The sequence below is a fragment of the Stegodyphus dumicola genome, chromosome X1, assembly GCF_044657685.1.
Source record: "Stegodyphus dumicola isolate Sdum_Otavi_A_Nest chromosome X1, ASM4465768v1".
Taxonomy (NCBI): Eukaryota; Metazoa; Arthropoda; class Arachnida; order Araneae; family Eresidae; genus Stegodyphus; species Stegodyphus dumicola.
In genome coordinates this window covers 111,900,133-111,925,920 of record NC_140780.1, presented here as the reverse complement: position 1 = coordinate 111,925,920, position 25,788 = coordinate 111,900,133, and the positions used below count along the sequence as shown (strand labels likewise).

At 32.7% G+C, this 25,788-nt stretch overlaps 1 protein-coding gene across 3 annotated transcripts in view; it reads right to left on the bottom strand.

Annotated features, from left to right (window-relative positions):
* Cdep (Chondrocyte-derived ezrin-like domain containing protein) overlaps positions 1–25,788 on the bottom strand; it is a 295,887-nt gene that overhangs the window by 68,112 nt on the left and 201,987 nt on the right. For all 3 annotated transcript variants that reach the window (XM_085807133.1, XM_085807131.1, XM_085807132.1), the window contains one exon: positions 18,077–18,135. In XM_085807133.1, the coding sequence (XP_085663259.1) occupies positions 18,077–18,135 (59 nt within the window). The remainder of the gene's footprint in view (positions 1–18,076; positions 18,136–25,788) is intronic.

The following is a 25,788-nucleotide window of genomic DNA, read 5'->3' as shown; positions in this document are numbered from 1 at the left end:
AAGGTATAAAACTTTTCTGTAATGAAATTATAAAATGCGGTTATACATATATATTACATACTTGCCAACCTATGACACTCAAAAATCAGGAGATTTTTCACAACGTTAAAAAGACTTTTAAAATGATAAAAAGGTGCTACTTTGGTAGACGGTTGCACGGATTTAGGACAATTTTTTTTGGGGGGGGGGCGAGCAATACAACTTATGGTAAACCCATTGCTAGACAAGTTATTTATGGTAACCGATACTTTGTTGTCATTTTATTTACAAAATAATGCGTTTTATTATGCATAAATTCTGTGTTTTAAATATTATTTATTACTTCTAAATAATAAAAATGAATTTAATTTTGCATTTTTATTTTAAATAAAAATTTTATTGTTTATGATATTTTATGGAATTTTATGTTGTGAATGATGTAATGAATGACGTCACATTATTTTAAAAGTAATTGGTTTTAATATCTATAAATTTAATCTAATGTTTTAAACATTATTTACGGCTGTTAAATATTAAAATACAATTTAATTTTGCATTTTTTAATATGATTTTATTATGAATGATTATTTAAATAATTTTAATTCTATGTTTAATAATTAGCTATTAATTAGCTAGTAAGTTTTAATAATTAGCTATGCTATATTAAAGCCTGTCGAATGTCCTTCTAAAGTGGGGACAGAAAGTAAACTGCACTCAATTTCTGAAGACTCTGGATTAAAAAAAGAAACAACAATTGGATACAGTTTTGAATTGGTGTTATTGCTTCCATCCATAGAGAGGCAGAACGGAGTTGTTTTAATGCAATTAATAACTGAAGATTTATTTTTCAAACCTATTTCTTTAACAATTGCACCTGTTTTGGTCCTTGCACTTGAGTATTTCTTAGCGATTTCACTATCGGGAAACATTTTTCTAAATAAAGCTGCAGCATGATCCGATGCATTCAGTGACAAGTTGTGCTCCAGTAAAAAGGCAGAGAACTGAAAATCTGCATTAATCACTTTTTAGCCTTTTGTTTCCGAAGAAAAATTTAATTTTTCGTTTTCTTCAAAACAACTCATGTTGTCCTTGTGTTTTTGTGTACGCACATGTTTCAGAACATCTGCCCTTCCACCATGCGAAATCGAAAAATCTCAATGACAGATGGTACACATCGCAAATTTATTACATTTCCTTGAGGAAATAATGGAAGGAAAGTCAACTGCGTACGATTTTTGAAATGTGCACGAGTATTTCATCTTTCTCGCAGACATAACAAAAGATGATAATTTCTAAAACTATTTCCCGAAGGCATGTGTACTCAAACAACTCAGGAAAAGATGAACGAAATAACGAAAGAACATCCAAATAACGGCTAACGGCCTTGAGCTTGCTATGTGCTCATTGGCTAATATATGCCAGATGACACGCAGATGACTCGTTGCCCATTGGAGAACTGGACAATGACGTTTCTGGATACGTATGCTGTCAGTCACTCACAAAGCAGAAATTCTCATCTGATTCACAAAGTTTTGTTTCAGATATAACCTAGAGAAAATTCAGTTGCTTTCAGACGTCCAAAATCACTTTTTTTTTTTTTGTTTATATAACGAAGTATTAAGCCAAGTTCCATAAAAATCGAAAAAAATCGAGAAATATTAAGAATAAGAAAAAACCGGGAGAAATATATTGTAAATCGGGTTGGCAGGAGAGCGGTCGAAAATCGGGAGTCTCCCGATTTAGAAATATTGATTATATTGTCTCCTAATATAAATTTACTAGAAGTATCAAGAAAGAGGGAACCCATATGTAGGAAGTTTAATTCTGAAAATTGTGTTTTAAAGTAACTTGAAAGTAAATTATGTAAAATAGGTTTTACAGGGTTGTTTCACCTATCAACATACTGTAATGGAAAAGCAATACCAGAAAAAGTAAATTTGAAAAATTTGCAAAAGGCGGACCTTGGATTTTTTCGAAGCAAGAAATGCGAAAATTCAGCAGTGCTCTCATTATTCTTCTACCAACAAAGTTTTCCAAATTCTACATTGGCTATCATAAATTAAGGAAAAATCACAAAAATCATGATTACTGAAAATATTACATGTAGAATTTTATGAAACTTACCCACAATATACAACACATAGTAAGGTATCAAATAAGATAAAAAGAAATTACCAGACAATTATGGTAGTATAGAAATTAGCACATGTATAAAATGAATGTCAAATTGCTTTAGTAAAAGTACCTTCAATATGGAATATAATCACCTCTAGAAGCAATACAGCACATTCAGCGATTTGTGATGCTTTCAATTATGCGGTCTATCAGTTCCATAGGAAGCGAAAGCCATTGCTCTTGCAAAGCAGTTGCAAGTGCGGCAAGGGTCTAAGGGGGCAGATTGAGAGCAGCTAGACGTCTCCCTAAAGCATCCAAAACGTGCTTGATAGGATTCAAGTCTGGGGATCGAGCTGGCTACTCCATGTGCATAATTGTTTCCTGTTGAAAATAGTCATATACGATGCGAGCCCTGTGTGGTCTTGCATTGTCGTCCTGTAACAGCATCACGTATTACCCCGGCATATGGGCACACATAAGCATCAAGGACGTAATCTCTATAAACATGAGCATTCACGGTTCCCCTTGGAAAAACATGGAGGTCTGTGCATCCACCCAAAGAGATGCCACCCCAAACACAGACACTGCCTCTTCCGTATGCATCTCTTTCACGGATGTTTGACGGATGATAACGGGTTCCAGGTTCTCTCTATATCAAATAACGCCTACTATCACGTTCTAGACTAAACCTGGACTCATCTGTAAAGAGAATAGCCCTCCATTGCTCAGGCGTCCAGTGGACATGTTGTCGTGCCCACTGCAAACGGTCCCTCCTATGGCGTGACTTGAGCAGCACGCAAATGGCTGTTCGCCTCGCATACAGACCACCTTCGTGAAGCCTTCTAAGCACAGCTGACGTTAACATCAACCTTCCGGTGGCTGCAGCAAGGGAGTATCTAAGAAGAGTCGGAGTAGCGGTTCTATTCCTGAGTGCACATAATGTCAAATATCAGTCATTGGCGCTCGTCGTAGCAGTTGGCCATCCTTGGCTGAACCTCCTAGGTGTCGAATCTGTGATTTGAAATTGTCTCCAAAGTCTATGAACCACAGAAGGACTCACATTTCGCCATCTGGCCACTTCTGTTTGACTTTGTCCTGCCTCTAGTCTCCCAATGGGCTTTCTATCGTAGTTCTGCAGGCAAATGATGCCTGGACAAATTGGCTATCTCAGAATTCTGATGTCACTATCACAGTGAAATATGTGGGCTTGCTCTCAAACATGGACTTTTACGCTCCTCGCAGATGACGTATTCTGAGTGCAGCGCCACTAATTTGCATATTGGAGTTTTACTCAGCTACTCTTACTTGGCAACATATTCAAATTTTACACGGTTTGGCTTATTTTTTAGAGAGTTATCGATATTTTTGTGATTTTTCCTTAATTTATGATAACCAGTATAATTGGAAGAACATCCATTTGTAGCAAGATAGGGAGAATGGCATAATTCCTTATTTTTCCCCTCTTATAGGGCGAAAGAGAAGAAGCACGAGACTCTGTCGGCCTAATTCATGTGTTCACGAATTATCGTCTATCACGTTTCCATACAATTCCGTTTTTCTGAGGAGAAAATATGAAAAATTCTTTATGCTCTTGCACGGATGCGAACTGCAGACCTGCCAATTGCTAGTCAGATCTACTATCACTTACATCACAAGAGCCCTCAAAAAAGAATTAGATACTTTCTTATAATATATACGGACATACAAACTGATGATTCTAAAATTTTATTATCATAAGACTGGAAAAAATTCAGGTTTTATTCATTTTTACACATTTTAAAAGAAATTCAATTTTTCAGAAAGTTAAGATAAAATATTTATTAGAATGTCAAATTTAAGTATTTCAATTATTTATATAATAAAGGATAAACTTTATATTTATAAAGAAGAATTGTTAATAATATCCCTCTGATTTTAGAAAGAAATTTATTTCAAGTGATATTCAAGTGATAGCTTAAAAGTAACGGGAGCAAAACTAGGCTAAAACAAAAGGCACACATATTGTAATTATCTCCTTTAAATTAATATCTATACTGCTGACAAATTGTTACTTGACATGCCTACTACAATATTTACGCATAATCGATCCTCTCTAGACTAATACAGGCATAGCATATTTCTATGGAATGATTTGCTATAATTCCTAATTTAAGTTTCAAATACTTTCATATTTAAGGAATTAATTACATAGCACTGAAGATTACTGAATTTGTCACAAAAGATATGCTATTTGATTTATGTTTAAAATGACTAAATTTAAATGTTATATGCTCATATGTACACATACTCCAGAAACCTAACACAATTCTAAATTTCTGATAAATCAAAATTACTGGAATATTTCATCAGAAAGCAGTTTTTTTAATTTTGGTAAATTTCATGCAATCTTGACATAAATTGGCCTGATCAACAAAAAATGCAAAGTTCATGAGGCCCATTAGAACACAAGTGATTAAGGTCATTGAACCACAGTAATTAAACCTGGCTGAATACTGATGAACGAGCTAACTGTACGGATCTTTTCGTGATTTTCCCTCCATGTGTAACATTAATACAAGTAATTTACCCTTATAAAGTACTCCCCCAAGACATTCTTAAGATAGAGAGTACTCGTATGTTTTGAGCTAAATGAAAGAAACATAAACAAAATTCGGATGCATGAAACGAACGTGAACCCGTTTCAACCGGTATCCTATCCCAGGCGAAAATGTAGAGTGCATGATTTGTTTTCATGGTTTTCCACCTGTGGAATGCGAATACGAGTCAGTTTTCCTACGAAAATCCTTCACAAAAGCATTCCTCACCTTATGCAAATAGCCCTTGTCTACTCTGTCATATTGTAATAGTATAACCTTTTCTACTAGACAGAAGAATCTCTTTTTTTAATGCATGACTCCTAATGGTGTCAAAAACTGCAGTTTTCTTTTTTTTTTTCCCCTCTTCAATACAAAAAATACACATCAATCAATCGATGTTACTTTACATAAAATCTATGTGAATTGTATGTATTTTTTCCACTATTTATTTATGTGTTGGAGAGTTTTCATATTCATGAACTGAAACTTGACGCAGACAATAAGCTTCTCTCTATTATAAGCACAGAATGTTTCCATATTAACTTTCTTTGGAACGTTCAAAATTTAATATTTCGTGAATGTAATGGAAAGAAGTTTGCATGTAACATTAAACATGCTGCATGTAACATTAAACCATAGTCTCTAGTTTCAAGAAGTTTACTATCACTACTTTTTTAAACAGAAAATCATTTATAATGTACATTAACTTATAGTAGCAAGGAAAGAAACTCGAAAATCATTTCATTCAAATGTTTTAATCATTTCATTCAAATTTATAAAGCAACTGACACTGAAATATCTACACGATAGCATTAAGATTGCTTGCTAATTAAAAGTTGTTAATAATATAACATTTTATTTTGTAACAAAAAAGCTTGCTTTAAACTGAATAATTATAACATTATAGAATATTAAATTTTTAGTTAAAATTTTAAGTTTATGAATTAAAACTGTGATAATTCACTAAATTTTCATAGACAAATACCTCAGCAATACTTGTGAAAGTTAAAACGCAGTTCTAATTTAGAACTTAAAAATTTAAAGGTAGTATTAATAAATTTGACATTTGTGAAATTTTTAACAATTATTCAACCTGACATGAATCAAAGACTGAACGATTTTAAGATGAAGCATTGTTATTAATAACCAATAAATAAAACAAAAATGCACATAATTTGACATAATTGACATCCAACTTGGTAAAAAGTATTTCATTCTTATAACAAAAATATTGAGGATACAATATTACTAATCGTGAAAGAAATGGGATATGTTTATATTACTTGATAAATTAAATAGAACAATAGTAATAAGTATAATAATTTTAGGTGTAACAGAAATAAGTGCCTTTATTTTATTTCTGACCCAACTTAATAATACTTTACACGCCCAATCAGTTCGCATGAAACATTTTTAAATATATAGTTTAATTTCCACAAAAATCTCTACAGAAATTAATTCCAAATATATAATGGAACTATAATCATATAATAGGCTTCTGTATTCATAAATATGGTTATAAGAACCATAACATGAAAATTAAATATTACTGTAGGGTTCCAAAGAAACATTTATTGCTTTATATTGTAATATCTGGATTAATAGGAAAGGCTATCTTGCGGAAATGTCATAGAAACTCTAATCCTTAATTTTTGCTTCATACAAACACCTCAGTCATAGAATAAGTCAGGCACACGGGGTAACATTTTTACAGAACACAAGTTGAAGGCTTTATGGTTCATCCCTGCCCCAAATAACCCGAGGGGAAAATTAGGAGGATCTAAGCTTTGAATACGCTTCAGATTTACAACTCTCTCATTTTGAATGCTTAACAGACGGAAAATGAATAGGGGGAAGAAATGTTTTTACTGGAGGCAAAACCATTTTGAGACACCCTGAGTCATGGAGGCAAGCCCGTTTTGAGGACAAAAGTGAAAACTTTTGTGAGACATTTTGGTCTGTTTTGTTTTCGCTGTCAAAGTGAAAACCAGCAATGGGTTAATGGATAGAGAAAAGTGTACAATTTAGTACGGGTAAAAGTTCCAACCATGGCCGCATTGGCGCTGTTGTTTGTTCTGGTATTATTTGTTGGTTGGTAGTCTGTAGTGAAATGGTGGTTACGCCACAGAATAAGTCTTTTTGTGTTCTACAATTGTCAAAACTAGAGTCTATTGTTGCAGTTCAGCGAGCATTTTGCCATCAATTTAATAAACAACCACTGTGTCATAAGCAAATTTATGAGCGGCATCGAAAATTCGTAGAAGATGGTTACATCTGCAAAGGGAAAAGCACGGGACGTCCATGCACATCGAATGAGAATGTCAAGCGTATTCGTACACTTTACGAAAGGAGCCCAAAGAAATCCACATTGCGAGTAAGCAAAGAACTTAAAATTCCTCAACCAACGGTATGGCGAGTTCTAAAACATCGTCTGCATATGAAGCCATACAAACTGCAGTTATTGAACACATACCATAATTGTAAACTTTTCTCTATCCATTAATGTTAGATTCATGTTTCTATCTTTCATAGTTTGGAAGAAATAAATGTTTGAAATCTGCTCTTTCTTTTTTAATAACCCTGTATATAATATTTTATATATACATAAATACCATTATCATTTCACTTATAAAAATCAATATATATATACACATATATATGGATGTATGTATGCAAATGTGTGAGTGTGTGTTAAGATAAAAAAATACGAAAGCAAACTTCTAATTTAAATTGACATTAGCCAATTTTATTCTTCATTTTAATTTGGGTATTCCCACTTTCTCTCCTAAAAACAGTAACTATTTATAATATATCAGTCTAAACTTCATCACTTCAAATTAAGCCATACCATACAATCTTATATAACACTGCAGGGGAAGTATGTTTTATCCAATCAGAGGATAAGATTTCAATTGAAATTAAAACTTTCTGATAACCAAAACCTTCTCACATTTTCCCAGGCTCTCATCTGAAAGCATCTCACTTTCCTTCAGCTAACACATTGCAACTCACTTTGCTCTGTCATCCATTGTATCTCGTAAGATGCAATACATTTCCAAGGATTGGATGCAGTTTATACCCATGATGACTGTGTAAATCAAATATGCATCTCAAGAATTATCTTGTCCAGAGAAAAACTTATGTGAATCTACAGGTACATCTGTCTCTTAAGTTTCATCATTCTATTATGCAATTATTCATTCTACACACCAGCACCATCTACAACTGGTGTCTTTTGTAAAAGATATTTGTGTTTCTCCAACCGTATCTTAAAATATTATACATACATACATATATATGTAAGAAAAATAAAAAATATGTAAAAGATTGAATTAGCAACGTAAATTCTCAATTCTAAAAATAGTAACCTCTCTGCACTGTGTCATCGTATGACTCTTATATAATTCTGGTGCTATAAACGGAACTAAAAGTCAAGGGTGATGTAAATGGAACTAAAACTCAAGCAGCGAATAGTAATTTTACAGAAACATTAACTATCCAATCAAAATGCATTGAGAACTGAAACTAACTCAGTCTGAATAAAGATTTCACCCTGAATATAACGCACTTGCTTTCTACACTTTGGCCTAGCTGCACTGCTGTCTGTCTGTTCCTCCTTTCTTACTGCAAAATTATCTAAAATTCAAGCTTTATGGAATAGGCATTATTAATGTGCCAACTTGTTTGTGGCCGCAACATGTTTTCTGTAAATAAAAAATGAAGATTTTATCTGCATTCACCTCCAATTTCCTGTTCATTATAGATCAAGACTTCTACACCATCAAAATTTCTGCAGGTCATTACTTATGACACTGTTTTTATTTCAATTGAGTCAATGAAGATAATTCTATGCTGCTAACCCCAATGGATAAAGTACCTTAAAAAAAAATGACGTCAACAAAATGTGTTGATTCCTGAGTCAAGAATAACTCTTCTCATTATCAAAAAGTGTGCCGTCGAAAAGTATTTCCATCAGCAAAACCATTGTGCCTAGAGTGTAAATATTTAAAGTGAAGAGAAATCCATTTTTAAAAATTATTCTACCGTAATGAAAGTGAATTAATGTGCATCAAGATTCCAGGTATTTCAAAAACGCAATCTAATGATTTTGGAGATCATCAGTTTTTTTTTTTTTTTAAGTCAATAATTTATTACTACAGCGATTCCATCTTGTAACTTATGCGTCAGCAATCTTCTCGATTAAAAGTTAGTTTAAAGTTGCTTTTCTCATCCAATCTGAATTGAAAAATGGGAATGATTTTTTCTTGCATGATTTATTCATCGAGTGATTTCTAAGTCTGTGATATGGATTTTTTTTAAAGGTTTTATTTAGTGAAACTAAAAATATATTGAAATTGCTAATCATTATTATTATATCGAAAATCTGAAAACATATTACTGTTTCTGCTTGTATTGGATTAAATACATATTACTGTTTCTGCTTGTAATGGATTAAATGTATGGAATTGTTTTATGAAAAATGGCATTAAGAATTTGAATTCTAATAATTTAATGAAGTAAGTAAACAAGATTTTAAAATTATTTTTAGGGAAGGCTGCAGCAATATTAACTATCCAATCAAAATGCATTGAGAACTGAAACTAACTCAGTCTGAATTAATATTTCACCCTGAACATAATGCACTTGCCGCACTGCTGTCTGTCTGTTCCTCTGTTCTACCTGCAAAATTATCTAAATTGTAAGCTTTTCAGAACAGGCACAATTAATGTGCCAACTTGTTTGTGGCCCCAATATGTTTTCTGAAATAAAAAATGAAGATTTTATCTGCCTTCGCCTCCAATATCCTATTCATTATGGATCAACACTTCTACGCTTTCAAAATTTCTGCTCATCATTACTTATGGCTTTGTTTTTACTATATATCTATTGCAATAGGAAATATAATTTGTGTAACACAGTCACGTAAATCCATAGTTCCACCTAGAACATCCAGAATATTTTCAATTATTTTTGCTTTTAAGGAAATATTCTCTACTCTGTAGCTTATACATATTGTTGAAAACTAGTTTCATGGCTGTCTCTTTATACAGTCACTTAAAATGAACAAGATGAAATTGACAATTTATTATACATAATAATGACTTAAATGTCCAAGAACCTGGACATAAAGCAATTCCTTCTTAGTGCATAAGAAATATCATAAATTCCTAAAATCATTCATACAGTAAACTCTAAAAGACAATTTAGCAAACTACATTTTAACCACAGAGTCTCACAACTGATTAACAACTGACTTGTACCAGCTCTTGAAGTTGTAGTTATATGGTGTTGCACAAGCTTCTAGAAGCATTGGGGAAAATATAGTCATAGGGTTTTTAAACTACATTTTCCCAAATCACCTAAAATGTTATCAAATTGGCGAGAAATCACCAAATGTCACCAACTCTGGGAGAAGAATTTTTGAAAGACCAAGCAGGAGCATTTAGGCCCACATCTCATGGTCTACGTCAACTACTTTTAAAATTTAAAAACTCTTGGACTTAGAATTGAAGGAACTTCAATTCTCTTCATCCTTCAATTCTCTTCATGAAAGAAATACTTATGCACAAAACATATGCACAAAGCAATTAAACCAATATAATGACACACAAAATGAACCCTAAAATTTTCAAACTCAGAGCAATATCAAATAATACACATTATAACAACAAAACATAGAAACAGCAATGCAATCAAATGAATTTGTGTGTTTACAGAAATTTAAAGTAATAGTAAAGCAGTGATATGAATGGAAAATCTTCTATTGCTTATGTACTATCAATTCTTAAACATATGTAGTATCAAATAAAAAATGACAAAATCTGCAGTAGTATGTCTTACTATCTTCCCCTGTCTGAATATGCAAACAATTACCAAGAAGAAATATGGAAATTTTAATTTCAGTTGTAAAAAATGATATAAAACTTGTTATTGGTGACTTGCTAAGATTGGCATGAGATTAGTTGGGAACTGCAGGTAATCACAGTTTACATGATGAAAATAGTGATAATGGCTTAAGACAATGATTTTGCACATGCCAATAAACTTATTACAGGAGGTACCTTCTTTGAACACAGAATTATACATAACTCACTTGATGCTCCCCAGGTGGAAAAACATAATACCAGATCAATCATTTCTTAGTGAATCTAATTCACTGAAATGTGCTTTTTGGATGTCCACAGTTATCGTGGAGCCAATGTTTACTCCGATCACCTTCTGGTGATTTCCAACCTGACAGGAAGGATAAGTAGGACCTTTAGAATAGGCAATAAAAAGATGGAATCCCGGATGTTTCTTCATTGTGCAAAGCTGTGACAAAAAATCTTAGAAATAAACTAAAAGAATTGCTAATGAAATGTGATGATGTACGGAATGGTGATTTCTCTTAGAAAGAGATTGAAAAAAGTAATTAAGTATACTGCAAACAAGTTATACCAGAAATGAAAGGAAATAATTGATATGGATGGCATTACAGGATTCATACATATTTCTGCACATGGAAATTAAGTACTTTTAAGGACTTTAAAGAACCATTAATGAAAAAAAATTAAGGACCTATGAGCAAATGGGAACTGAATAAATTCAATTAAAAATATTATATCTCTATGCCTGAACTTCACTTTTTAATGCCATCCTAAAAATAAAAGAGATCCATAAGTAGGATGCATTATTATTAACCATAGCTTCATTAACATAATTATTAATATGTTTGAGAATAAATATTATGAAATTTATCAAGTAGCATTAAATATTTTACACTTATAATAACTGGACATATTTGAAAGAAAATAAGTGATATTTTAGTTATGTTTTACTAATAGTTAGCTTTTTTGTTTTTAATGTCTCATTTTGTCACATACTTGCTCAGTCTAGAGAATTTAGTAAATAGTAAGTAGATTTTATGTCAAGCAGCATAGGTTAAAATGAGCATTAAAATCATAATGAGCATGATCCATAACAAAAGACTGGCTGTTGTCACCGCTCCTGCTTGCCTAGAGAGAGACCTGCTGATGAGAACAAACCTGAAAGGCCTGATGTAGCCACAGTTAGTAAGTTTTGAAAGTTAGATGAGCTCTGTCTGACGGAGTTAGTGTCATAGCTTCGTGTAGAGTTCCAGGGGTTGTAACTCAGTTAATATACTTTAAGGCTCTATTAAGCCACTAAAGCACTACAGGTGATATGTTGTTTTGCAATATTTTAAGTATGAATTTTTATAGTTTTGTTTTTTACCTTGTGACCACTGTAAAGGTTAACAAAAGGCAATAACTCACTTTAATATGCAAAGATAATTTTTAAGAGTAAGCACTTGGTTATAAGTAATTAAATTAGGTATTAGATAACCTTAGCCATATGGATTTACATGGACACTATCAAATTTAATTTATTTTTTAATAATATTTAAAAATCCTATTAATATCATAATCTAATAAAATTTCACAGTTTAAAATACATGAAATTTATGACATTGATTTTTAAACAATATTAGGATAATTGCACACTAAACATTTATGTTTTGTAGCAACAAAATAATTATGCGTCTTTAATATGAAGGCCTGCTCAGACATTTTGGCTACTTTATATTGATTTCCTTCTCCTTAAGCATCTTTCCTAACAATTAGAATGTGGGCCCACCAGCGGCCGAGCGGTAAAGTCGCTGAACACTAGTAGTTCGGTCCAAGGTTCGAATCCCACGAACAGGCTGGCATTTTCGTGGTTTTTTCCATGTGTAAAGCGTCTACGAGCCAGTTTCCCTTAGAAAGTCCTACACGAAGGCATCCCTCCCCTTAGGCAGATAGTCCTAGTGTGCTTTGCCATAATTAAACAAACCAAACTAACAATTAGACATTTGTCTCAATATGCAAAACAATGTTCTCATTAGTTTCTGCCTGTTTTATCTCCGAACTGTTAACCTCTCCACAATCGTATGAGAGATTAATTGATCTGGGAAAAGTTAAATATTCTGCCCCCTCCAACAGACGTGAAACAAATTATGGCCATGTCTGAAACTAACTATAAATCAGAGGTTTAAATAAGCTTCTTATTTAAAAAGAACTTAGAACATAAAGGCATGTTCTTATGCTAACAAAATCAATTACAGCTCGTGGGGATGTAATTAAACAAGAGAGTCAAATTCAAACTAAAAATATAGATTAGTGGTCAATTTAATCTGGTTCAATAACTCTATCATCATAATAAACTCAAATGTCAGCAGCGTTAATGCAAATTATCAGAGCTGATAGGAGCTAACACGGGGAGCAAGTGGAGGTCAGAAACACACTCTTGTCTTACACTCCAAAAACCTCAGTTTAAAAACTGTCTCAGTGATTTGCATTCTGGTGAGGAAATAGAAATGGGAAATTATAGTAAAGGCTGAAATTGTTAACAACTGGGTAATTTATATAATAATAACTACATATCTCTGAAGAATAATTTTCTTTCTCTTTACATATTTAGTTTGTTTCTTCAACATGTTTGTTAAACATGTTGTATGTTTAACAACAACAAAACACTTTAGAGTTTTTGGATTTAAAGATTTCTCTTATTCCAAAAGACAAAATGCATTTAGAATGTATGGAAAAAGCTGCTAATTTTATTTCTTTAGTAATACAAACATTCAGAAGAAATATGAAATACATATGGTAAGGTCCAGTCACATAGCTGCTGTGGCAAAATTTTTAGAATTTAGTAACACACCGAGCAACAAAATCTAGAAATAGTAAAACTTTTAGAATTTAGAGCAGGCATTGGAAGCAGAATTTAGAAAGGCACCAGGCAGCAGAATCTAGGATACACAGAGACTGCATCGGGTGGCAAAATGAATAGTGCCAGCCCTGTGTATGATGCATTAAGACATATTAGATGAATCTTTTGAATTGTCAGTTTTCAATATCTTTATTAATAAAAAAATTCTTTTCTATACTGTATAAGATTAGAAGCATTTTTGATATTTTCTATGCTTGTGTCTAGTGAAAAGTACAGAAAGAGAAAACTGATGCATATTCCGAGAATTCTGAACATTTTGAGAAATGGGAAAAACTCTTACCATGAAAAAGTTAAAAAGACGTTTTTAATTCATTACATAGCTATTTTGCTTTCGCTAAAAACTGTTTCGTAAATTGTGCTTTATAGCATTATACCTTTCTTATTTTTGAGATTCAAAACATTGTATAATATGTGGCCAAAATGGAACTTTATAATATGAGAGTGAAAAATAAAAATGCTTTATTTTAATGTTATTTTTTAAATAAAATTCCAATACATTACCATTATTTTAATGAAATTTATCAGTGTTAGAATGTTCTATAAAAGTCGCCAAAAATTTCCCAGACTTGGGAATTAAAGATTTTCTATACAAACCTATCTTAAAATCACAAAAATGTTGATAAGTCGCCAAATTTAGAACCATTTAATAAAAGAATTCACATCCCCAAAAGCGGAAAGTTCTCTTCATTACAAAAAAAGAAATAATCTCAAAATGCTTATATTTCACTTCTTGCTCAGAAACTCGAATATCCTCCCAGTTATATTACAAATAGGAACAAATTAGAACCCATCAACCCATTCAAAAAATAACCATATTTGTCAGTGAATCTCCAAAAATATTGCTGCAAAATGCTAATTCACACTCAAAATGGCAGTCGTAAAATCAGACAGAAATTTCAGATTATTAAAATTAAGGATCTTCTGCCGATTTTGGCTGAAATTAAGGACTTTTAAGGACCAAAAATCGATTCCAAAAAACTTGGGAATAGGATTGGGATTGGGCAAAATTACTGAGGAGAAAAACAAGAAAGCTTTTAAATTTATGATACAAAAACACTATACTACAGGAGTAGAAAATAATTATAAAGAGTTGAAAAGACAAGAAAAAAGATTGTTTCTCATGAAGAAGAAAGCATATATGGGGTAACAATTTAGTGAGATTGAAAAATTAAAAACATAAAAAGAATAGAGAAAATTTTACCAGAAAATCAGTGCTCTACAAGTAATCAAGTTGGAGTGTTGAAAAGGTGGAAAGAATTCTTCTGCAGAAGTAATCTTTCATTGGGGGGGAGGATGTTCATCGAACTACCGACCTGAATGTTTCTGAAAATGATCAAAATCTGGAGCTTGATGCACGATCCCTGCATGAAGTAAGGAATTAAGTTATTGAGAATCTAAATAATAAACAAGGCTGCAGGACCAGATGGTATTAAGGCAGAACTTATTAATATTGCCCTACCTGAACTGATTTTGATGCTATTCATAAGGTATACCTAATGTTTGGACTATGGAGCAGATGCCCACTGAATGGTAAGAGGGCTTCCTGTGTCCCATTTTTAAAAAAGCAGACAGTCTGGAATGTCATAACTATCAATGCACCACCCTCTTAAATGTCGCATTTAAAAATCTTCTTCCTTATTTTAAATAACAGGTTATTACCATATGCATCTACAGCTATTGGCAGTTACCAATTCAGATTTCAAGCTACAAAATCTACTATTCATCAACTTCACTTTGTTAGACAAATTTTGGAAAAAAAACTTTGAACATAATATTGATACCTTTCACCTTTTTATTGATTTTAGAGCTACTTATGAAAGCATATACCATGAAAAGCTATTTGAAGCTATGCTGAAATTCAGACTTCCTAGAAAATTAGTTGAATGATTGACGAATGACTTCGCGGAGAGTAAATTGGAGAGTTACAAGGCTAGAGATGCCAAAATTAGAGAAATTTTATATAAATATATAATATATTATATAAATATATATTAGAGGCACCATTTTTCAGAGATCTATACAGTTACTAGTGTACACTGATGACATTGACATTATTTGCAGAAATTAACAGGTGGTAATGGAGACTTGTATTTCTCTAGAGTCAGCAGAGACATTGGACTAAACATTAGTGAGGGTAAATCAAAATTTATGGCAGTAGTTACAAGAACACATAATCCCCTACCCCCCTGCAAATAAATTCTTATACTTTCAAGGGCATTATTCAGTTTACATATATCTCGGTACTATCATCACTAACAATAAAAATACTGAACTTGAAATTGATATTAGATTATTTAGAGCTAATAAATGCTATCATGGTTTAAAGAATTTACTATCTAAATTATCAAACTTCAAGACAAAAATAAATCTTTATAGAACTCTTATTAGACCTCGCATATTGTACGGTAGTGAATGCTGGCGAGATGAACAAAGACATGGTCCAGTTAGAGAAAAGAATTTAATTTTTTAAAGAATTTCATTTAACCATGAAATTTATAGAAGATACGAACAACCCAATATTGTCCGAGTCATCAAATCTTATCATATTAGGTGGCTTGGATATACTTTTAGATGTGATAACTTGAACCCTGCTAAAAAGGTGACCTTTGCAAGTGTAAAGGGTACCAGGAAAAAAGGAAGACCTCGCACAAGATGATAGACTGTGCGGAAGCTGATCTCAAGACTTTAAAAATTAATCATTGGCGGACCATAGCAGCTGATCAGATCTGTTAGAGGAAGCAGGAAGCTTGCTGAGATGGCCTTCGCCTGTAATAGGCTGTAGTGCAACTGAAGAAGATATCCAAAATCCAGAGTTGTCAAAGTCTCAATGATTCTAGATCTCGGACTTTTTAAAATATCAGTTTGCATTTCAATTACCCATTTTGAAATTGTATAATATTCCATTTTGGAATGATAGATTTAATGTTTCATTTTTGTAGAAATGAGAACAGAATGTATATTTATCTTTAACAATATTTCTTGCTTCTTTTGTTAACACAATATCCCATAAGATATACACAATACAAAAAGTAAAAGTTTGTTGATAAGAATCACGAGAAAAATTAAAACTGCTTATGATCTACTATCAGTAGTTAACAACACAGGTAGCTATGAGATTAGGTGACTTTCTTGGAGATATCTGGCATAGCCCAAGGGTTTCAGATTCAAGTATGCAATTGTGAACTCGAAGCATGAACTTGTGAATCACACTGATCTAGTAATATGTGAGTGCATTCGAACAGTTCACATTATCTAGAAATAAAATTATAATTATTTTACTGCTCCTGAATGTTAGGTAAATATTTACTTAAAGTTAATACCTAAAATATTAGGGGGCTAGCCTAATACCTCTAGTCTACTGATGGCATGCCACTAATGATGGAGCCTAACTTTGAGTGCAAACATTAAGATTTTTTTTTATGTACTGAAGTGCAACTTTTTGCTATATTTGTAATAATTAGTGTATTATAAACTTTTGAAACCCTAGAGAGAACTAAGAATTACACTATAAATACATATACTGAAGCTATCTCTAGGCAAACCCAGTAAGCACTGATAAAGCAATGACAGGAAGGAGAACTACCAGCACTATTTTAACAACTTAAAAAAAAAAAAAAAAAAAAAAAAAAAAAAAAAAAAAAAAAAAAGATATTCGTAAAAAATAAAGTAAGAAAGGATCTCACAAGTTTGATGCTAGCAAGCTGGAGCAGTGTTTTGCCAAACTCTGACATATTACAAAATTGTAAATGGGGACGGACTTACCATTAAAGAAAATAGGATTTTTAGTTTTTCCTAGTTTATGTCCATGGCAAGGAGAAATAATTTCTCTTATATAAATATTTTCTAACCTATAAATGGCTAAGCTTTTGATTTATCAATATATAAATAAGCATAAACTATTCCTTTTTTTAATGAAGGAACTAATGCAGCAAATAAATTTATGCAAGATCTCTTCACATGAAGACTGAATGTATGTCTATAAATCTGTTGTATTTTATGTTGTGTTCTGTTGTGTTTAAATGTTGTGTTTTAATGCTTCAATTTTAAAATTATTCATATGTTTATACTCGAACCTATTTTCAACGCTTTCTTTCTTCCCTATATGGAAAAACCAGCACCTAAAACTCCAAGCTTTTTTGATTACCATATTTTATTTTTTGGGAGTCAAAAAATTTTAAGATTATATATCCTCAAAATAAAAAAAAACAAAATAATGCAATGGCTGGAAAAAATGAGCAAACTTAATCTAAAATTTTTTAATTGCTACAATCTTGCATTTTTGGCAAGATGTCAAACTTCTGCAATTAGTTATGCCAACAAATAAAATATAATAATATAATGCAGTACACATGTCCTTATTACACTTTGTTAATACTAGAATGCTGACTATATATTAAAATTATATACACTAAAATGAAATATGTGTTGTTCTGCCCTTTTCTGTCCCTCTCTTCAAATCTAACATTCAAATTTCAGTTGTACAAATTATGTCATCCCATGTTTTGGTTTTTAATGAATAAAATAGACACAAACTTTTAAAACATTGTTATTTACTATTTAAATGAAAATGTATAAGTATTTATTAACATAATCTCAGAAAGCATTATTATTCTCACATTAAATAGCAAGAATTTACTTACAGCATAGTTAACATTCTTTAACAGCATAGAGGTAACTTGCTTCAATTTGTACAAAACCGCTAATATAATAGGAGAAGGAAAATTAATATCTCAAATAACAGGAGTTTAAAGAGAATTCATCAATAAGACAGCAAAATAATTTATTTCAATAAAAAAAAAACAATTATGTTAAAAAAAATTATTATAGTAGTAGAATGAAAGAAATTTGTACAATATGGCCATAAATAACATAAATAATTTTCAATGGAGTTCACATTTAAGTGTGATATTACTGACATAGGAATAACACTGAATTGCCAGGAGAGTTTTGGTTACCTCAGATATCAGTAAAAAACTGGTATAACACAATTTTTCTAAATATCAGTGGTAGAGTTACATAAGACCTGAGCTTGCTGCTTTCTGTTCTAAGGTTCAATGCACTTGAGAAACACACCATAGTACTGCAATCAATGAGATACTGTGAGAAAACATAATTAATTTTCCTACAGCCATGATTGCAACCTCAGCACTAAAGATCAGTTATGTTACAGAGATCTCTTGCCTATGGATTACAGTGAAGAGATTTAAGGAGTGCATATAAAACGTGTGCATGCATCTGCAGAGATCTTAAAGACAGACAAGCCTCTGTGATAGACCAATTATGAGTATATGGCCTGAGAAGAAAGCTTCACCAGTGGGAAAACCTTAATACTGAGACTCTGCATAAGGAAATCTCAGCCATTTATCATCACACAGAAATCTGGCTTGATTTTATCATACCAGTACATAAAAAGAATTATGCAAGTGCATAAAGAATGATAATCACTGTGAATCCCATGTGAACGTGGATAAAGAAGTTTGAATTCACCTAGGCTTCTGATGAAATAAGAATTCTCTTGCATCAAATGATGCTGTGTGTTTGGTGGAATTTCTGTGCTACAATTTGTAATGAGCTGTGCATACTAGCTGTACCAGTATTGCTGTTAAACTGTAAAGTTAGCAGCAGGGCATCTCACTGAGAAGCTTAGTGAAATGCACTCACACCACTATCTTATTTGATTCGTACAAACTGTATGTCACAAACCCCTAGAATTTATTAGAATCGGGCTAGCAAGTTTTCTCCCATCTGCCGCCTAGCCGGGCCTTGCACTAAGAAGACTGGCACATTTTTTGGATACAAGTTTGCACTTTTAAGTGACATGCATCATAAAAAAAAATTGAATGCGAATGTTTGTTAAAAAACAGAATGCTTTTTAGGGGAAGAAAGGATGAAGAAATTGTGAGCTTTACAGACAAAATTTATATATATCTAAGTATTTTGAAACAAATACACAGTGTAAAATTTTTGTCAGAAAAAAAAAAAGAAAATTACAGAGATACAATTAATTTTAATATAATTATACAGCCTTTTTCTTTTGATAAAAAATAATTCCAAAGCTTTGCTTTATAACGTTTATTATCTTGTTTATATTTCAGAATCAACACATTCACACATTGCCAACATAAAAGACATTTTAAAACATGACAAAGATGATTTATTTTTGTTTCACCTTTAAAAAATGCAATTTTAATATATTATCTTTACTTGAATCATATCCTAACAACTTTATTATATTTATATTTTCAAAACACGGAATCAAAATTTTTGTAGTCAAACTGACTGGAAAATCATGTAATTTTGCCAGATTTAAAGATGTGCAACTTTCGAATTCATAATTTAAAAAAGGGGAGAATTTGTTTCTGATGTAATACAGATGGCAAAGTGAAACAGTAAAGACTGTGTTTAAAAAATGCAGATTTGGCCCAATTTTTGGTACTTTCTCAATTCATAAAACATGAATTTCATGCATAAACTGATAAAATTTACAAAACTTCTGGCAAATATATTTTCACACTATATACAGGGAAAATCATGAAAACAGCCATGCAGTTAGCCAGTTCAATGAGATTCAAAACCGGGTTGAACTAGTGTCATGTGGTATTAGCCGCTTGGCCACTGGTGGGCACTTAATGCAAGTAGGTGGCTGGCAAATTGCTGTGCTACTATTGTAACACAGTTTAAAAATCTTAAATCTACCTGAATTTGACAGATGGTTTCTAGCACAGATGATACCTACTTTTCACAATGATCGTAACCCCCCCCCAAAAAAAAATTTCTTTCATCCTGCTAAGATGGTATAAACTTACCAAGCAATCCAATAGTTGTTCAAAAATTTTATAGGACTACAAAGAATTCTGTATAACTTTTTGCATCTTAATGAAATATGCAAGTAAAAATACTTTTTCAGGCAAATACAAACAGAAATTTTACAAAACAATTCCAGAATATAAATAAAGCAATCTTAACTTGTGTCTAAAGAATTCAAATTAAAAAAATAACACTTCTTTATCAAAAAAAAATTAACTTCCAGATTAACTTAATACTAACAAACAATTAGGAATCATTTTCATTTCAAAGTACTATATTACAAAGCAATTTCAATATATTATTAAGCAGAAACATTAATTTAAATTCTAATAAGCTGTGTACTTGTTGCATGTGATAACATTTTATTTAACTTAAAAAATACTTTATGCCATATCCCAGAAAAATAAATCAGAGAAATTAAATGTATGTGGGTCATTTTTAATAACCATTTTGAAAATTGAGTCATGATACTGAAAAGCATGAGAAACAGTGATTTAAAAAATGATAATAGCATTTGAAATAGCTGAAATGAATACATATATTTAGCAAACTTTCAATGATCCCACAGTCTTTCAATAATTTAATTGCTTTTAAATAAACAAAGTGAAAAAGTATTTTCTATTATAAATTAATATTGTTACAGTTTTTTGTATTTAGTTTGCTATTTTTAGTAGAATGGTAATTCAATTGTTTCATTTCCCCATGTATAATGCGCACAACGAGTTTTTAAGAGAAAGTTATGCTGACAAAGTAAAAAAGTAGGAGCACAAGCATTTAACATTTAATAAATAGATACCTTGTAACTGCTTTTGCTTTCCAAAAAACTCGAGAAATAAAAATTACCAGAACATTCTCCTGCATGATTAAAAAGCTTATTAAAGCCAAATTAAAACATCTCAGTTCAGTTGTTTACTAAGTTTTTGCTGTTGATTGTAACGAATTTGCGGTGAGATTAGAAAAGCTTTCTCTGTAGTTTGAATTGAGTTCTATTTAACGTTTTAGTAGTTCAAAATATAACTACTGTGAGATATTGAGATATTGTACGAATATCTCTGAGAAAATTTCAGCATTTTGTTTTATTGTTTCTTCAAATAAGAATAATTTTATGAACTTTTTATTGACTTGTGTATTCGATCTATTATGAACCCGTACACACGCAGCACTTTTTGTTGTCAGAACTGGGATTTGAATGCCAAGAGCGATGGATAAACAATTAAGACAGCTCATCACTACTTTTGCTGTATTCCAAGAAAAGATGGAAGCTGGCCAAGCATCGTTTAAAGAAGAGATTACAGCGGGACAGGAATCTGTTAAAGGAAAGATGGAAGCTGGGCAAGATTCTGTTAACCCATTAGCCGCTGGTGTTGCATTGACGCAATGGTCAAAATAAATGCGTATATAAATGTAACTACCTAAGATAATTTATACCAGCAGATGATTTTGTGTAGGGAATAGTATGAAGATTATTTCCGTAAAAAAATATTTGCCTTCAACAATCATTTTGTTTATAATAATTAATCTCATATTTTAAGCAAAATTTAAGCAAAATTTTCGACCGGGTTTTTTTGCTGAATATATTTAACGAAAGAATCGCCGTCTTTATGAGTGATCTATTTTTACTCAAGGTCACCCTTTATCAGAACATTACATCAGTCAGATGTTTATTGTGTTGGGAAGGAAGGAAACACAAGTGTTGCGTTGACGCAACGTCAGCAGGAAACGGGTAGTCAATCTCCTTTTCCACTCATTCCTTTCGATGTTCTGGTTCATGTTCTGGTTGTTTAAAAATGCCTAGAACGAGGTATCTTGCATTAGAATAAGCCCTTCAAAGACTTTTTGATGAAAAAACAGATGATGATAATGTTAATAATGACCAGAATGAAACTGATAATGTTGATGTTCCCCCAGAAATTGCAGAGACTAGTGACGAAGAAGAAAGGAATGGCAATGTTTTAAATAATGATAATGATATTTTACCAAATGTTACTGCTGCGGAAGTTGAATTCACGTAAGAAGTAAGTTTCAGCCTTCTAAATGCATTTATAGTCATACTAAAAAGTTTAAAAAGCAGAAGACTGAAATCTTGAAGTGGATAAAAAAGGAACTGTTAGTTATGTCTCAGGAAGACATGAAGAAAGAGATAGAAGAGAAATTATAAAAGACAAAACACAAGGTAAAACTAGTGCACAGATTTTTGATTTTCTTTTTGGTTTAGACATTTACTCTCTTCTCGTTGAACAGACAAATATATATGCTCAGAAAAAAAAAAAAAAAAAAGTAGAATTTATTGCATCTGAAGCCTATAGGAGAAGATTTATTGGAAAATTATTGCTTACAAGATATCATTCTTTACCCCAAGAAAAAATGTATTGGTCTTTTGATAAGGACATTTCTGTTCCTTTTGTACAAGAATTGATATCATGTTTGCAGTACAGGAATATTAAGCAGAATTTGCATTTGACAATAGTCAAATTGACAATACTGATAAATTATGAGGTGAGACCGTATCTAAACTTACTAAATATCACCACTTTTTACTACTGGAAATATAAAGTCTCTTTTAGATTTCAGACGCAAGAATGCATTATTCCTTTTGCAAACTCCTATTGAGAGTGTAGAATTAGCCAGAAATAGATCAGCAACAGGAAGACCTAGTAAATTCAGCATTCAAAAACCACTGCATGGAGATGGTAGACATTTTATGGTAAAGTCCGTTGATAGCAAAAGACTTTGTTGTAAAGAGTACCATAGCCAGACTGTTTATAGATGCAAAGTATGTAATGTAGCTTTACATCATGATTGTAATCAAGCTTTTCATGCTTGAATCTTTCAAATGAAATAATCTGTATTTGTAAAAGAAATACAATGTATATTTTAATATTAAATTAATTACAAGTAAAGTGATTTGTAGATTTATAAAACATTATACAGCTTAAACGTAATCCTGCGCTCCACTCAAAAGAAACATCACACGAGTACAATCCTACTCACTCAACATCTATAGTCTTATTCCGCTGACGTTGCACGAACGCAACACTCGCTTTTTTCCCAGGTAAGAGCATTTTTTTTTAATTTTCAATGTAAATTTACATTATAAATGCTTAATTAAATATTTGTTATTATTTTCATGAGAAAAGAAACATTCCTTGTAGTTTTGGCGGTTAATGGGTTAAGGTGGAGGTGAAAGCTCGCCAATTTTCATTTGATGAAGAAACGTAAGATATGCAAGAAAAGATGGAAAGTGTTAAAGATGAAATGAAAGTGAGTCTAGAGGAAAGGAAAAGAGAAATCACCTGCATAATACAAAAAAAAAAAAAAAATTTGAAGCTATTGAAGACAGAATTGACACGGCTGAAAAAATTGAAGAAAGAGTATCTGTCGTTCAACAACAAATTGCTGACAAGGTTTCTGCTGCTGTCGCCAAAGAAGTTCACACCTTAAAGAAGTACATAGTGACAGCAGGAAGCAATTCTGAGGACTTTAAATTTCTAGCCATGTCTACTCACCCCTCTCTAAATTTCTAGCCATGTCTACTCACTCCTCTTTGAAGCTATCCACATATGATGGGAAGACCTCCTAGCAAGTGTATAAGACACAATTTTCTATAGTGGCGGAAGCGAATGGATGGGATTCCCGAGCTAAAGCCTGTCATCTCAACACTTCTTTGAGAGCAAACTTAGCAGATATCCTTCAGACTCTTCCCGAAAACCAAGGCTAGATTTCAAAGCTCTGTCCAGTGCATTGGAGCTGCGCTTTGGAGAGAAATGTTTGAAAGACCACAGCAGGCTTCAATTAAAATCCCGTCAACAGAAGGCCACTGAAACACTCCAGGAGCTCCCCACGGATGTTGAAAGGCTATCTTACCTTGCCTTTTTGAAGTGCCCGATAGAAACAAGGGAAATCCTGTCCCTGAAATACTTAATCGATGGCATCCAGGACACCAAAATACAGAAGGTTCTGAGAATGGCAGATGTGAAGGAAGTAAAAAGTGATCAATTGTAAGCTATGAAATTTGAGGTAGATCATCAAGCAACTTGTACAAACTTGCCACCCGGTCAGAGCTGTGCAAGTTCACAAGCCAGTGGATTAATTTATAGCTTGTGTAGATGATTTGCCCAGACAAGACAATGCTTTAATACAGAGTAGGAGTGATAACAAACTGGCTCTAAAGTGTTGGAAATGTGGTACTGAAGGCCACATAAGACAGCATCGCAGAACACCCCAGGGCTCAGAAAATAAAACAGATGATTTGACAAGACCAGTCAATGCTTTGATGTCGAGTAAGAGAGAGAACAAACTGGCTGTAAAGTGTTCGAAATGTGGTACTGAAGGCCACATACGATGGCATTGCAGAACACCCCAGGGCACAAAAAATAAAACAGATGATTTGGCAAGACCAATCAGTGCCTTGAAATGGAACAGGAATAAAAAGAAACCAATTCTAAAGTGCAGAACTGCGGTGTTGAAAGCAACATAAGAAGGAACTGTAGAATACCACAGAGCACGGAAAATAAGACAGATGATTTAAACAGATAATCAAATGCCATGAGACAGAAAAAGAGTGACAAAGAACCAAAATGCTGGTACCGCGGAGCTGAAGGCCACATACGAAGGAACTCCAGAACACCCCAGGGCATGGAAAATAAGATCATTTCTCAGCAACGACGCAGGAAACAAATTAATGACAATATCGAAAAGCAGAGGTTGCCAGATAATAAAAAACCCTGTTTTAAAGCACTCAAGATTTCTACAGTGAGTGGCAACAGTAACGGACTGTCCATTAATGGGCATATCAACGGAGTTCCTTGCAATATGATCATTGATACAGGAGCTAATGTTACCATCATTCAGAAAGATTCAGCTCAACAATTAAAAATAAACTCATTTGGACGCCATCCTGTGTTACCCTCCAGACTGCATCTGGTGAAGAAATCGACATAGCTGGGAAGTTAAATGTGAATATCATGTTTGGAAGTGCTGCCTACCATCATACGGACGTGGCAGAGATTACAGATCCTTGAATAATTGGATTGGACTTTTTAAGGAAATATAACTTTTCCTTAGCTTTCGAAAACAACAAACTGCTTTCAGCATCAGATGACATAAATATCCATCGTCAGATGGGATCCTCACCTGGAAATGCTGACGCCTTGTCTGAAAGACCCAGCTCAGAAAGCTGCCAAAGTAGTGTATACGAAATAGGGAATACTAGGGCCGAAGAGAAATGCGAGACTACTGGCTATTCTCCATCCCAGAAGCTCATTGGTCGGGACCTTCGTCTGCCTTGTGTTCTCATGTTTGGTCACCCTCCAGTAAGGTTTCATCACCTGAGGAATTCATCAAAGATCTCCTGGCCTGGTTCGAAGTGATGCACAATTTGGCATGAGAGCGAGTCAGCTTGGTGACAGAGAAGATGAAGACTAGATATGACACAAGAGCTACTGAACATCAAGTCAACGAAGGAGACAAGGTGTGGTTGTGGAATCCGACTCAATGGAAAGGACTCTGTCCTAAACTACAGTCACCTTGGGATGGTCTATACAGT